Raw genomic sequence first — 15,884 nt, 5'->3', positions numbered from 1 at the left:
ATATTACATATGTTATGGCATGGAAAGGAGTGTGCTTCTTCTTTCCTTCCCATGTAATTCAAAATTATGCATCTCCCACTGTCTTACATATATCTAAAAATAAGGGCCTAACTTAGTTCTTCAGTAGCTGAAATTAAATTCTGTTTAAAAACTAATCTGTTTTGTTTGAAGCCAGATGACTTCTGGCTATAAGCTGTTGAAAAGTGTGGTGAAAAGTGCTCAGAGAACAATGGCAGTGAACTCCTGTTCTTCTAGATCAGCAGTTAGTCAACTCCGTGTGCAAGTCTCTATAGATCTTTAGCCCTTGGCATCTAGTTTGGCAACGGGAAGATAGCTGTACACATTCTGTGTCTGCTTTGGCAAAAGAAAAATACCCTTCAATTTTCCCGAGCAAAAAAGAAATAGAACAACATAAACATAGTAACTTGGCCAATTTAACAGAACCAATCATTAGCCTCTTTTTAAAATATTGAACCCAGTCTTATATTCATTTTTGAAAAGCAAGGAAAGGAGGATTCTTGAAATTATTGGCTTGGGGCTTATTTTAAATCCTTGGAGATACCCTTAAATATAATCATTGAATACTGAAATTTCTTAGCATGAATCTCTGTATTTTTGTGATGAGAAAAAAATAGTGTTTAATCAAATTTCATTTTATAGCAGAAAATAAGCCTCTATAATGCAGGTTTATCAGGGGAAGTAACAAATGTATTCCCTCCCTTAATAGTCTGTTTCTCTCACTGTATTCTATTATTCTTGGTCCCATGCTTCATTACAATAGGTTCTAGTACACTGAACTGTATAATCCCTCCCAAAGTTTGCAAATAGCAATGGTATCTAACACTCTTAAAGCCACCATACTCTCAAACTATTAGAGCTTATCAAAAAAAGCTTTCCTTATAGTAACATTTAATTCATTTGATCACTACACTAAATTCAACTTATAAAATACTTAAAGGAATTCTTGTAAAACAAAGATAGTTTTCCCATTTCTGGCTACCGCTGAATAGTACCAAGAAAATGGCTTAGAAATAAAAATGATTCTTTGCTTTTTTATAAATACATCTCCTGCGTACCTTTTGCCATGGATTATGCCTAATATCAAGACTAAGAAGGCTTGCGGTGTGTTTGCATAACATATTTATTTCATCACCAGACTTTTTCAGTTGATTCCAGCTCAAGTCTAGGTGCTTGAGTTTCATCAGACCTCTGAATCCCTCCAGCGTTATCACATGGTTATGGCTTGCATCCAAATATTCAAGGTTATACTGCAACACATACAAATAGAAGTGGTGCACAGTTTCTATTTACAGAGTTCTTGTCTCTATGATTCACTAAGTATTTCCATGCTTTTGGTAATTCTTACAGAAAACCTACACAGTAGATACATTGCATTATGGTATCAACATATGTATTCTCCCAAAGAGCTACAGGTCTTTTATTTTTAGCCCTCAATTCTCACTTCACCCTTCTAAGGTAGAGAGGCAGGCATTTGTTTTCCTAGGAAAGAAACTGAAGAGTAACTGACAAGATAATTTATCCCCCCAAAACAAGGAATTTCACTTTTACTTTCTGGGCTGCTGGTTTATACCATTGAACCCATGGCCTGGTTAAAAAAGATTCACCTTCAGAGGTAGAAATTTCAGCTCAGGTCATGATCTCACAGTTTGTGAATTTGAGCCTCGCATCAGCTCCACCCTCGGTGTGGAGACTGCTTGGGACTCTCTCTTGCTCCCTCTTTCTCTGCCCCTCCCTTGCTCTCTCTCTCTCTCTCTCTCTCTCTCTCTCAAAATAAATAAATAAGCTTAAAAAGAAAAAAAAGAGCCACTGAAAACATTGTTTCAATTATAGGCACACATAGTCTTATACAAAACATTGTATTACATAGAAATTTGTATCCCTTTCACATTCATGCATCATTAAATATTCTTTAAAATGGTTTTGGATAATATTCCAATACTGTACTGATTGTATAATATTCCAATAAGTGAATAATTAGGATTATTTTAAACATTATACTACGAACATTTATGTGGCTTCTAATTGTTGACAACACTACCACAAACATCCATGATCATGAGACTTTAACTGAGACTCTCATGTTTTTTCAGAAGAGATTTTTAAAAATGTGATTCTTAGTTTGGATTTCTATATTGTTAAAATTTTTGATAAATACTGCCAAATAATATTCAAGGATGTTTGTACCAATTTTTTCTTCCAACAGTAGAATATGAGAATGTTCATTTTCTTAAATACCCACCAATTCATCTGCCTTATTTTAATTTACATTGCTTATGACCGGTGAAGTTGAACATCTTTCCATGTGTTTTGTATGAGCCATTTTTAAATTTTGTTTTTGTTTCTTGTGTCTTGTCTTTAGCCATTTATCTATTCAGATATTCATCTAGTTATTTGTAAGAAGTCTTTAAGACTTCAATTTGTTACTTCTATTTGTTGCAAATAAAATTTTCTTTTAAGGTGTATACTAATTCAGACTTAGAACAAAGAAGAGATTAAGAACTTTAAGAAGATATTTTGCAACATATTTTTAAAAATAAAAAGTAATATTACTATGGATTAAAAATGAACTTGATTTCCTTAAGGACATAAAGTCCTTAGACTTAGAACAGTCTTTTTGGCTTTATAAAGGTTTACTACATGGCCTGTCTTTTCCCAGTTTTCATCATAAAGTGGTAAAAACTTGTCCCAAATTCTGGCACTTACATGCAGACTAGCATTTGGGAACCATGCATCATAAAAAAATAACTGTCTTCTTTCCTTGAAAAGGGGGATAGGATCTTCATTTTTGTAATCCCAAGATATAAAACAGATATTAAGTATTTTCAGTTCTGTGGCAGAGTTTTTGGTCTTAATAGTTCTTGTGCTTCAGTTTAAATCCTTAAATCACAGTATAGCACAGCCAATTTACAAAGATTAAAACCCACAACACCTCCTTTAACTATTCTTAGGGATAATGGTTCATTCTGTAAATATAAATTAGCTCTCTCTAGACATCAAGAACACTTTAACAATAAGTTTTTCATTGGAAGAGATAAGACAGAAGTATTATTTCAATAAAAAATTAGGCACATAATCCAGATTAAGATTGCAAAGAGCCATTTATATATATATATATATATATATATATATATATATATATATATGTCTATATTTGTCTATATTTGTCTATATATGTGTGTGTGTGTGTGTGTGTGTGTCTTGTATATATATATATATAATTGTCTTTCCCCGGCCTACTCTATGGTGGAGCTATTTTCAGAGAAACAAATCTGTTCTTATTGTTTTCTTTCAGATACTCTTTTCCTGATAGTTCAGGTGAGCGAATGACAAACATGCAGCCTAGGACTTTTTAATTTATTGTATGGATGTCTTGTTTAGACTTTTAAAAACGCTATAAAAACCATAGAGTATATATATGTTTTCATCATTAACGAAGCCAAGTCTTCCATTATATAAACAGTGTTAGGTTGGGTATTTTCATTTACAAGGCAAGGCCAGGATGATGAACACTTAAGAATAATATATTTATTTTCTGCAACCTAGTAGAAGCAACTTGTAGCATGCAAGGCAGGTATGGAAACTCTCTATGTTAGAGACATGCTTAAGGAAAATTAGAGTGAAAATGAGATATCTCCAAGGTAAATTAAAAAAAACCTAGAAGACAGAAGAATGAATGTGAGGGGTGCCTGGGTGGCTCAGTCAGTTGAGCGTCTGACTTCGGCTCAGGTCATGATCTTGCAGTATGTGAGTTCGAGCCCCGCGTTGGGCCCTGTGCTGAGAGCTTAGAGACTGGAGCCTGTTTTGGATTCTGTGTCTCCCTCTCTCTGCCCCTCCCCCACTTATGCTTTGCCTCTCTCAAGAATAAATAAACATTAAAAAAAATTAAAATAATTCAAAGAATGAAGGTGAGTGATTAAACTAGATCATAACCTTTTGTAATGCCAAGATAAACATAATTCATATTAAACACACATACAAAACTCATTACTGGAGAATAAAGAGGTGGAGGCAGCATAAGTTTTCAATCTCTCTGAATCCCCACACAAAAACAGAATAAATAAATAAACCCAAATTCCATGGACAATGTTTATAACAAAGTTACATGACAAGGTAGCCCAATAAGACCCCAAAGAAGCCGTGGGGATAAACCAACAACAACCACAAGCCCTACGGGGTATCCATGCCTATATGAGAGGAAGCAGGAACCATCAGGCAGCATCTGATGGACCTGAGAACAAGACAGACCCCAAAAGGCTGCCAATGTTTACTGGAAAGTATGGGAGCCAACCTGAGTACAACTGGGAGAAGTTCTGCCTTCTTCATTACTGAGTGCATGCATGGGACCCACAGGAGAAAGGTCTGAAGCAGCTGGGGCAGTCCAGCACTTATGGATCTTAAAACTCCCCTAGAAGGCCCCCTTCTAGAACAAAATCCTTCTCAAAGAAGAAACTCAAAAATTAAACAGGATAAAGACAAAAAACACAAATAAACGATAAAGTTCAGAGCAAAGTGGAGGAAGAGAGTAGAGTCGGGAAATGTCAGAAAGTAAGCGCTATAATTTTTTTTTAAAGCAAAAATAAACAACAGAGGAGGGAGATCTGTGAAGGTAGGAAAGCTTTCCCTAACTCCACTTCGTTTTAGAAGTTAAGAAAAAATAATTTCATTAAAAAATGAGCAGCAGAAAAGTATTGAGATAAAATCCCAAAGTTAGGAGAGCAGGAAGGAGAGGGAGAGGGGTGGGGGTGCAGAAAGGAGAGAGAGACATTGCTGTTGGCAATAAAAGAACACCAGAAAGATATGCTCAGAACTTATCATGACTATTAACTTACTATTTTAAAACAAGCAAAAAGATGTTAAGAATGATACAAGATAAAAAATAACAATATAAATATGGATTAGAAAAACTCAGTAGTAAGGTGAAAGAGCCCATAAAATAATTTGAAATAAAAGAAAAACATTTCAGAACAAATAGTCAAACACAAAAGCAAGTAAAACAATAGGTAATGCTTTAAGAGAAACAGAAGGTAAAAAAAAAATTGTAAAATCGAATCGACTTAAAATTTTAAATTAAGAAATAAAAAGGACACAAGAGAAAGTGACAAATAGTGAAGATAGGTAAAGATTCAACATGTGGATAATGTGCATCCCTGAAGAAGAAGAAAACTGAAGCAAGGAAGCAAAAAAAGAGGCTTAAAACTTTCAATTTAAAAAAAGGAAAGAAAAAATGATTTTAATCTGTATTTTGGAAGAGCATACTGTGAAGCCGAAATACTGGCCCAGCGACCAATACCAAGACATATTCTAGTAAAATTACTAAACTTAAAAAAAAAAAAAAAAAAAAAAAAAAACACTTAAAAAGTTCTTTGGCCATCCAGAAGAAAAAAGCATGTGACTTATGAGGGAAAAATTGTACACTGTCATCAGACTTTTCTACAGTAACAGTTTATGTCAGAAGAAACAAGTAACATTTAAGATGCCCAAGGAAATAAATTGTGAGCCAAGGATTTTATATGTAGCAAAACTGCCTTGCACGTGTAGAGGATATAGAAAAACTATTATCTACATGCAGTAGTGGAAGGGATATTGTCCCCATAAGCCCTTCCTGAGGAATCTATAATAGAATATTTTTCAGACCATCAAAATGTTTAGAGAGATACCAACCTAAGGACTAGTGACAAGAATTACATATACAGTTACCAAACAACTAAAAGGGAGAGTGTACAAAGTGCAAGGCTACATGTTCTGACAAAGTATATACAGAATGATCATTTTGATTCATTTTTAAAATGAATAATGGAAAGAACATATACAAAATAAAAAAATCTTTCCAGTAATCATATTGATGAGAGTATCAGGGCTGTTATTCTGAGACTGTTGTGTGTGTAATAAGGGATAAAACAATGAGCAGTTATTAAATAGTCCACTGCTATCAATTTGTACCCTTGAAACTGAGGATTATTGATTGGTGTGAGAGAAAGAAAGATATTGATGTAAGTAACAGAGAAGAGGTTAAGCTAAAAGATTTTCAGTATTGAATCTGAATTGGAAATACCAATATAAATACATGAGGTTAGTTTTAGTTATACATACATATATAGTCACACACACACACACACACACACACACACACACACACACACACCTTCCCCATAATAAGTTCTGTCCAATGGAAAGACCTAGAAACAATGACCAACCCAGACTGTGGTCCTGAAATACCACTTTTCTCTAAAAGAAACTAGGGCTCCTTGAAGAAATGGCTGATCCCATGTCTACAAAAGAAAATACAGAAAATGGACATGGAACATCTTTTATGCCAGGTGGCAAAGAAGCTATCAGAGACCACTATGGTCATGGTAAAAGAAGCTAACTTTAAGATGATTCCATTGGTTAAGATGATAAAATTTGAGCTTCAATCATGATAATAATTGAATGGATGGACTCTCATCAAATGTGTTTAAGACCCTGCATTCCTAATGATATTAAAACAAAAAAGGAATTGCTTGTCTTTGGGAGATCACAAAGAACCATTCGTTATCTTCAAAATTGGTAAATAAAGGCAAATAAACACCTATTCTGCATTTTCTACATGAGTGGTACCACTGGGTAACCAAATCACAGAAAAGGGGAAATGTCTTTACGTAAAAATAGTCTAACTAATAAATGAAAAAGAAATGATAGAAAAATATTGCCATTTTGTAATCGCTGATGAGTTAATGGATATAGACATTAATAATGCTACCAGCATGAGAAAAGTGAGTCAACCACACACGATCTGATTCTTACAGTCTTACCAGAGGAATGGAACCTGAGTCTAATCCAATTTCTGGATTTAGTTGCCAAATTGCAGAAAATACTGAGGGTGGGGGCTGTGTAGGATTATATCATAAGCAAATCAGCAGGGTCCAAATTGTGGGACACTCTTGGGATTGGAAGGTCAAAGCATTTCTACAGATAAACTATGGGGAGTGAAAGGGGAAAGAAGGAATTATAAGAGAAACCTATAAATTAAAAGAGACTTAAATGATTTTTAGAATGGCAAAACCAAACTATTGTACTAGGTAGGGATGCACATTTGGGTGATGAAACTATGGGGGAAAATGCAGGGAGAGGATTACTGGAGAGGTCAAGATAATGATTTCTTGAAGGGATGGGGCATATATAGAAGGGGCTTATGTTGTAGTTTACAAAGTTCTATTCCTTGACCTGGGCGCTAGTTACAAGCACATTCACCTTATAATAATTTACTAAGCCATGTGCTTGAAGTACGTAGTTTTCTGTATCTGTTTTTTTAAATTATTATTTATTTTGAGAGAGAGAGAGAGAGCAGGTATGTGGAGGAGAGACAGAGAGAGAGGGAGAAAAACAATCCCAAGCATACTCCACACTGTCAGCATGGAGCCCGATGCAGGGCTCAAACCCATGAACCATGAGATCATGACCTGAGCTGAAATCAAGAGTCGGATGCTTAACCAACCAAGCCACCCACGCACCCCTGTATCTGTTTTATTTTACAATAAAAAGGTGAAAAAAATACACACAGATTATTTCCTCCCTCTGATCACCCCTAACATTCCTGTAGTCATTTTTCAAGACATAGTTATATATCAGATACTTGATGTATCTGATCTGTCTAGATCTATCTATCTACCTTTGCTAATCTTAAAATTTGAAAACACCACTTAGGCATATTTGTCCAGTTCTCTTACCTGTAAAATGTCCACAGTAATATTAATCTAATAATTAGGCTGTGAAGCTATGATGTTGAAAGAAAATTTTCCGTCTAAGGAGAACAACAAAACTGTACTACAAAATACATGCTGAGAAGCTGGCTAAGCTCACTCACTATCTAAGTGCCTTGCATGACTTAAGAGTTTACTCATCAAATTTTGTGCCTAAGCAAAATAATTATGGCTGTCATAACCTCTGGAACCATTGGCAAATCATCAGAAAAAAAGTTAAATAAAACATGCCAACCATTTACATACAGTCTTGGGACTTCTGTTAAACTACTTTCTTTTTTTCTTAATGTTTATTTTTGAGAGAGAGAGACAGAGAGGAAACGTGAGGTGGGGAGGGGCAGAGAGACAGGGAGACAGAATCTGAAGCAGCCTCCAGGCTTCAAGCCGTCAGCACAGAGTCCGATGCGGGGCTCAAACTCAAGAGCCCCGAGACCATGACCTGAGCCTAAGTCGGATGCTTAACCGACTGAGCCACGCAAGCACCCCAAACTGTCTTCTTTACTTAGCTGTATATCGAACCCAAACTATCAGGGATTCTATTAAAAAGGACCTCGGCTTGCCAAAAGAAACAAGGAAGGGGGCTTAATACTAAAACTTAAGGTCAGTTAGCAAAGTAACAGTTCCGACCAGAGTGGGAGAGGCAGCAACGCAAGGGCTTTGATATGGTTGAAAGCAGCAGGTAGGGAATGAAGAGCTGAGGATGATGATATATTCTGAAACGGTATGTCAGTGACCTGGGACCCATGGAAACAGGGGATGCTGGGTTGGAGTTCTGGAGCCACATACGTAATTATTTTTGTTATATGATACATAACAAAGAAAACAAAAGCCAGATAAGATGCTTAGCTATGGGTACATGTGCATTACTGTATTTGTCCTATTATCTGTGAGAGGGCGAACACAAGTTCAACAAAGTCCGTGCGGGTGACATTCAGGTAGAAAGAACAAGGCAGAAGGAAAAGAGAAATAACAACATGAACAATGAACAAATGGGAAGAATTGACAGCCTTCAATATGAAGTAGTAAACTAGAGAATGAAGAAATAAGGACTCAGGAGCAGAAAAATAAGAATGAGAAAACAATGGAAATGACAATTCCCAAAAGACATTTTAAAAACAAATCTGGGGTAGTTTTAATAAATTTATTTTCAAGTAGCTAGAAATCAGATATGACCACAGGCGTATAATTGGTTTTCCAAATGGAATCTGAATCCAAGACCTATTTTAGACAAAGTAACATATCATAATGTATGTATGTTTGTTCCCAATTTGAGCTGTATAATCCTGAATATGGTATATTTGAGGTCATAATTACAAAAATAATTTATCTATTAAATTAATAATTTTATTTTACTTAAATAGTTTCAAAAGGACAGTTCTTACCAAGTGGTATACATCATCTAAACAGGTAAATTCATTAAAGCTGATACTAAGTTTTCGAAGTCCTGTTAACTTGGAGAGATCTCTCAATTTACTCAAGCTGTTTCCATGTAGATTCAGACTCTGAAATAAATTGAAATATAAATAAAAAAATAAGACAGATTACATTCTATATCATAGTTTTTTAACATTGAGAGAGAGCCAATAAGAAATATATCTAATGTATGATTTTAAAAGTATACTTTATAATAGCATCACTGGGCCCTGTTCTTGATTAATTTGATTTTCCACTTGAGTCTAAAAAAAATTTTTTTTGAAAGAGAGCAAGAGTGTATGTGTGCACAAGTGGGGGGAGGGGTAGAGGGAGAGGGAGAGAGAGACTCTTAAGTAGGCTCCATGCCCAGCACGGAGCCCAACTCAGGGCTCAATCTCATGACTATGAAATCACGACCTGAGCTGAAATCAAGAAGAGTCAGACACTTAACTGACTTCAAAAGTCTTTTTAGAAAATAGCTAAATACATTGTTAAGACATTTATTAAGGCACATCTATCTCTTATGCTAGCCAGTGAACGATATAGGCCCTAAAGACTTTGGGTATTGGCTAGGATACCTCATAAGAGAGAAGATGGCAAGGATACACCTTGATTGGACAAAACTGTATGAAGGCACAGGACTAAGGAAGAAAGGCTGAGGATGCTAAAGTAGGAGGACAGACACTCAAAGAAGGAGGTAGGAAAGTGTTTCCATATCAGAATTTGGCGTAGACTTTTCCTGTCCATTTGATCCCGGGCTAAACAAAAATGAGTGCTATTACAGTTTTTTTTTTAATATTTAGAGGATACCCTGATGTCTATATATTTTTCCGTCTTTACACTACACCATCGTGAGAGGTATCAAGTGAAGATTATGTTTATGCATAGTCTACAGAATAAGCAGTGGCACAGGAAAAATGTTTTAATATAATTTAATATAAAAATGTTTTCATATAATTAAAAATGTTTTAATATCCACAACAAATTGGTATTATGATAAAATCAAGCATCTACTTCCCAACTCTCTTCACTCACCACCACCATCTTATGCCCTATTATACCGTGGATATAACCAAATTCTTGGCAGGGAGAAACATCTACATGTCAAATAGTTGTCAAAATTTAGTTAAAATTGTTAAGAAGGGTCAATTTATGCAGAGTAGTTTATTCTACAGGTCACATTTTGGTATCTACAGATACCTTACACTTAACATGTCAAACTGAATTCATCATTTTCCATACATATCTGCCTGGTAGTCTATTTTTTCAATCCTGATTAAGAGTTTGACTATCTATCCAACAGTTATTGTTGACCACCCCGTTTTCCTCTTTTCCACATGCATTTGATTCTAGAAATGTTTCTCAAACCAACCATTCCATACCAATACTACTAAAAGTGTTTTAGTTCAGACTATTATTGTCCTTTGGACTACTACAATAGTATCCACTGGCTATTCATACCATCAGTCTGTCTTTAGTTAAATCTAACCACAAATTGCCAAAGTTAGGGTCTTTACAAACACAGGGCCTGTTCCTTAAAGATATACTAAAATATTAAAATTTGCCTTTGCAAATTTGTATTTGTATACATATCTGTCTCCTCTGCTAAAATGATGTCCTTGAGATAGGGAAGATAACTCATTTTGAACCCCCAATGCTTAACTCATTGCCTAAAACATAGCAAATGCTCAGTAAATGCTAGATGAATAAATCGGTGCAAAAGCCAGACATACAAGCCAAACATACAACTAATAACTATATTCTTTTTTATTCAGGTATAATTGGCATACAGTGTTATATTAGTTTCAGGTGTATAAGATAGGGATTCACCAATTTATACATTTCTCAGTGCTCATCGCAATGAGTGTACTCTTAATCCCCTTCACCTATTTCACTCATTCCCTCCCATCTCCCACCTTTATTTCTATATATTTTATTTATTTTTAGGTGTCCTAAAAAACTCAATCTAGAGGGGAAGACTGAAAAGAAAATAAGAGGTGTGTGTGTGTGTACCCTTGGTTTCTTTTATAGTAATGGCACAAAGGAAGGAGAATAAAGGGTGTGATGTCTAAACATTCTTGTTGTAGTAGCCATTATTTTTACTAGAAGCCCTAGAAGGTTTTCCTGGCTTTTAGGCAGTATATGCAAATTTAGGATGAGAGGTTCTTCCATTCTTATGTTATGGGTATTGATCAAATTAAGGCAGTCAGGTGGAGGTCACAAGCAAGCCAGGTATTCTGAAGTCTTATTCTCCTCCTCACTGTTTTTTATCTTACAAACCAAAGATAATTAAAGAAGGCCTACCTTTTTTTTTTAAACTATTGCTGTTTTTTTTTTTAAACGTTTATTTAATCCCTTTAAATCTATAGAAATGTATGTTGTGGAAGCTCAATCCAATCAAACTCATGCATTTAAGCTTTTCATTACTAAAGCTTTATTATAAAAAATTTATTACTCAAATATGAACTCTTTACCTTATAGGGCAGAAACAATAATTTCTCCACGTCAACTCAAAGAATGTTCTTATAATCGCTATACTGCACATTTATGATGCAGATGGTGGTACTGCCATCATGTCATGAAGCTTTCCTTCCTCCCTAATAATAACTGGTTAAGGTCAAACTTAATCTCCTAGACTTGAAGATTTGGTGGATGGTGACAACATAGTTGGACCAAAGCAACCCCTTGAAAAAAGATGTTTTCTAAATATTTTCAGAAGCAGACTCAAAACTATTGACCACACTTCTTATTTTCAAAAATATTTTGGGGGCCCCTGAGTGGCTCAGTCAATTAAGCATCTGACTCTTGATTTCAGCTCAGGTCATGATCTCATGGTTCATGGGATTGATCCCTGCATCGGGCACTGCACTGACATCACTGAGCCTGCTTGGGATTCTCTCTCCCCTGCAACTCTCTGCCCCTGCACTATTCACTCACTCTCTGTCTCTGTCTCTGTCTCTGTCTCTCTCAGTCAAAAATAAAGTAAATAGGGGTTCCTGGGTGACTCAGTCTGTTAAATGTCTGCCTTTGGCTTAGGTCATGATCTCACAGTTTGTAGGTTTGAGCCCCACGGCAGGCTCTGTGCTGACAGCTGGAGCCTAGAGCCTGCTTTGGATTCTGTGTCTCCCTCTCTCTCTCTCTCTCTCTGCCCCTCCCCTGCTAGTGTTCTGTCTCTCTCTGTCTCTCAAAAATAAATAAACATTAAGATAAAAAATAAAATAAAGCAACATTAAAAATTTTTTAAACATTTTTTCATTCTCTTTTTGTTTTATATAGTCACTTGAAAAAAATTGTCTTCATAAACAAGTGATCTAGAAATGTCACATTGGAACAATGTAATTGACTTTCAAGATAAAAATAATTTCTGAATATTTATCTGTATCTCAGCTTTCAGGGCACACATAGAAAGATAATGTCATGTGAGAATAACTTGTCTTCTCAAGTATCAATCAGATACTTGTCTTCTCAGTGTATCAGATATTAATTTGCTTGCTACTTCTGCAGTTCAAGCAAACCCACTTTGTAAGAACCATTTGCTGTAAAGATATTGTTTTTATTTTATTTTATTTTATCTTATTTTATTTTATTTTATTTTTTAAAGTTTATTTATTTATTTTGAGATAGAGAGGGAGAACCAGCAGGGAAGGGGCAGAGAGAGTGGGGGACAGAGGATCCGAAGCAGCATCCATCCTTTCCTCAAGACACCACTATTTTCAGCTTTTAGAAAATTATCACAATATTCTTATTTTGTTAGCACAAGAAATTCTATGAACAGTTGTCAGAAAATTGTAGTAAATATACTACTATAGATTTGAAGTGTACCCCTTGGATTTGGCCCTCTTGTGCAATGCACACTGAACCATCTTATATTGCTGCCCTGGTGCTGGGGATATACATATCGAAGAATAGTCACAGCCTCAGCCACTGTGGAATTTACAGTCTCGGAAGGACACAGAGCATATAACAAAGGAATCTGATGCAGACTCAGAGGTAAGAGAAAACTTTGCTTTAGTATAGATCTAAAAGATGTGTGGGAATTAACTAGGAGAAGAGGGTCAGGGGAGAACATTCCATGCAGAGGACTAGAAAGTGCAGAGGATCTGTGTTGGATGCAAGCAGAATGCATTTAAGAAACAGAAAGGAGGCTGAGCATGGAGAACTAAAGAGAGGGTAATATTGAAAGAGTCTGGAAAGGTAGGCCAGGATCCAGGCCATTCAGAATCTTATAGGCCATATTAAGGACTTTGGTTTTACTTTTAAAACAATGGAAAATCATTTGAAGATTTCAAGGAAGAGTGGTAAGGGGTAACAAAGATATGAGCAAATTTGTATCTTGAAAAGATTGCTCTAGCTTCAACATGCAGAATAAATTGGGGGCTCAAAGTGAAAGCAGGACAAAGCCTCTATTGTACAGCTCTAGGTGGTACCCTCTAACCCCCATATTGAGTTATGTTCAGTTATGAATGGCACCCAAAGAACACATTAATAGAATATAATGTGAATTGCACTTCCTGGAGTTGTGCAATGTTGAATGACAGAGTATTAGAAGGCTATGGCAATAGTCTAGGTCAGAGATAATGGTAGTTTGCATAGAATGGTAGCAGATTTGAAATGGACAGATCTGAAAGTCAAGGTGTGGAGGTAGACTTCATATCTCAGTAGAGTTGCCTCTGTGTATAGTAAGTTGCTTCAACATAGATCAATGGAACAGAATAGAAAACCCAGAAATGGACGCACAACTATATGGTCAACTAATCTTCGACAAAGCAGGAAAGAATATCTGATGGAAAAAAGATAGTCTCAACAAATGGTGTTGGGAAAACTGGACAGCAACATGCAAAAAACTGAAACTAGACCATTTTCTTACACCATACACAAAAATAAATTCAAAATGGATGAAACACCTAAATGTGAAAATCCTAGAGGAGAACACAGGCATCAACCTCTTTGACATTGGCTGTAGCAACTTCTTACTAGGCATGTCTCCAGAGGCAAGAAAACAAAAGCAAAAATGAACATTGGGACTTCATTAAGATAAAAACCTTTTGCATAGCAAAGGAAATAATCAACAGAATGAAAAAAGCAACCTTTAGAATGGGAGAAGATATTTGCAAATGATATATCTGATAAAGCATAAGTATCCAAAATCTATAAAGAATTTATAAAGTTTAACACTCAAAAACAATTCAGTTAAGAAATGGGCAAAAGACATGAATAGACATTTTTCTAAAGAAGACATCCAGATGAGTAACAGACACATGAAAAAATGCTCAACATCACCCATCATCAGGGAAATACAAATCAAAAGTACAATGAGGTATCATCTCACACTTATGAGAACAGCTAAAATTAACAACTCAGGAAACAACAGATGTCGGCAAGGATGTGGACAAAGGGGAACCCTCTTACACTGTTGGTGAGAATGCAAACTGGTGCAGCCACTCTGGAAAACAGTATGGAGGCTCCTCAAAAAGATAAAAATAGAACTACCCTACAAGCCAGCAATTGCACTACTAGGTATTTACCCAAAGGATAAAAAAATATTGATTTGAAGGGACATATACATCTTGATGTTTACAGTAGCATTATTAACAATAGCCAAATTTGGAAAGAGCCCAAATGTCCACCGACTGATGAATGGATAAAGAAGAAGTGGTGTGAGTGTGTGTGTGTGTGTGTGTGTGTGTATACATAATTCCATTATATATGGTGGTATATATATATTCCATTATATATCTATATATACATATTAGATTAGATATATATAGATAATAGAATATCTATAGATATAGATATTCCATTATCTATCTATATATTCTATTATATATTTCTATATAATGGAATATTACTCAGCCCTCAAAAAGAATGAAATCTTGCCATTTGCAATGATGTGGTTGGAGCTAGAGTGTATTATGCTAAGCAAAATAAATCAGAGAAAGACAAATAACATGATTTCACTCATATGTGGAACTTAACAAAACAGATGAACATACAGGGAAAAAGAGAGAGAGGCAAACCATAAAACAGAGTCTTAACTATTGAGAAAAAACAGGGTTGCTGGAAGGGAGGTGAGTGGGGGGATGGGCTAAAGGGATGATGGGTATTAAGGAGGGCATTTGTTATGATGAGAACTCAGTGTTACCTGTAAGTCATGAATCACTGAACTCTACTCCTGAAACTAATATTACACTATATGTTAACTAAAAATAAATTAATTAAATAAAGTATGTCACTTCAATAGTAACTCAAATTGTTAATTAATTTTGTAAAGATAAATCTCTAATATTCTATGTTGACTAATCCTGGGAACTGATTTGAAACTTAACTGTCTTAGTCATTTAAAGAAAGCTTTTTTTTTTCAGTAATAAAATCCCTTGTAAACTAGAAGGGTACCCTCTAGGCTTGTACTGTCCTGTACAGTAGCTACTAGTGACATGTGGCTTTTGAGCACTAATGTGGCTCGTCTGATTTGAGATGGGCTGCAAGTGCTGTCATCTGCAAATATACTCCAGATTTCAAGGACTTAGTATGAAACTGATGAATGACTCTCCATATTGATTGCATATTGAAATGTTAATATTTTAGAAAAATTGGATTTATTAAAATTAATCTTACTTTTAATTAAGAAAACTTTCTTAACATGGCTAATAGAAAATTTTCAATTACATATATGGTTTATATTATATTACTACCAGACAACACTGATCTGAT

General features: G+C 35.3%; 1 protein-coding gene and 1 long non-coding RNA gene across 8 annotated transcripts in view; one reads left to right on the top strand and one right to left on the bottom strand.

The window, feature by feature from the left end:
• Positions 1-15,884, bottom strand: part of LRRC9 (leucine rich repeat containing 9) — a 110,766-nt gene that overhangs the window by 44,248 nt on the left and 50,634 nt on the right. For all 7 annotated transcript variants that reach the window (XR_009606295.3, XM_060619952.3, XM_060619950.3 and 4 more), the window contains 2 exons: positions 9,143-9,262; positions 1,077-1,268 (listed from right to left, as the gene is read on the bottom strand). Coding sequence is in view for 6 of the 7 variants with exons in the window: in XM_060619952.3 (XP_060475935.3) it covers positions 1,077-1,268; positions 9,143-9,262 (312 nt within the window). In the remaining variant the exon portion in view is untranslated. The remainder of the gene's footprint in view (positions 1-1,076; positions 1,269-9,142; positions 9,263-15,884) is intronic.
• The window catches only part of LOC132669934 (uncharacterized), a 72,067-nt gene that overhangs the window by 41,327 nt on the left and 14,856 nt on the right, over positions 1-15,884 (top strand). The window lies entirely within an intron of this gene.

The sequence above is a fragment of the Panthera onca genome, chromosome B3 (assembly GCF_046562875.1).
Source record: "Panthera onca isolate mPanOnc1 chromosome B3, mPanOnc1 haplotype 2, whole genome shotgun sequence".
NCBI classification, from domain to species: Eukaryota; Metazoa; Chordata; class Mammalia; order Carnivora; family Felidae; genus Panthera; species Panthera onca.
This window is presented reverse-complemented; position numbering and strand designations above follow the sequence as displayed.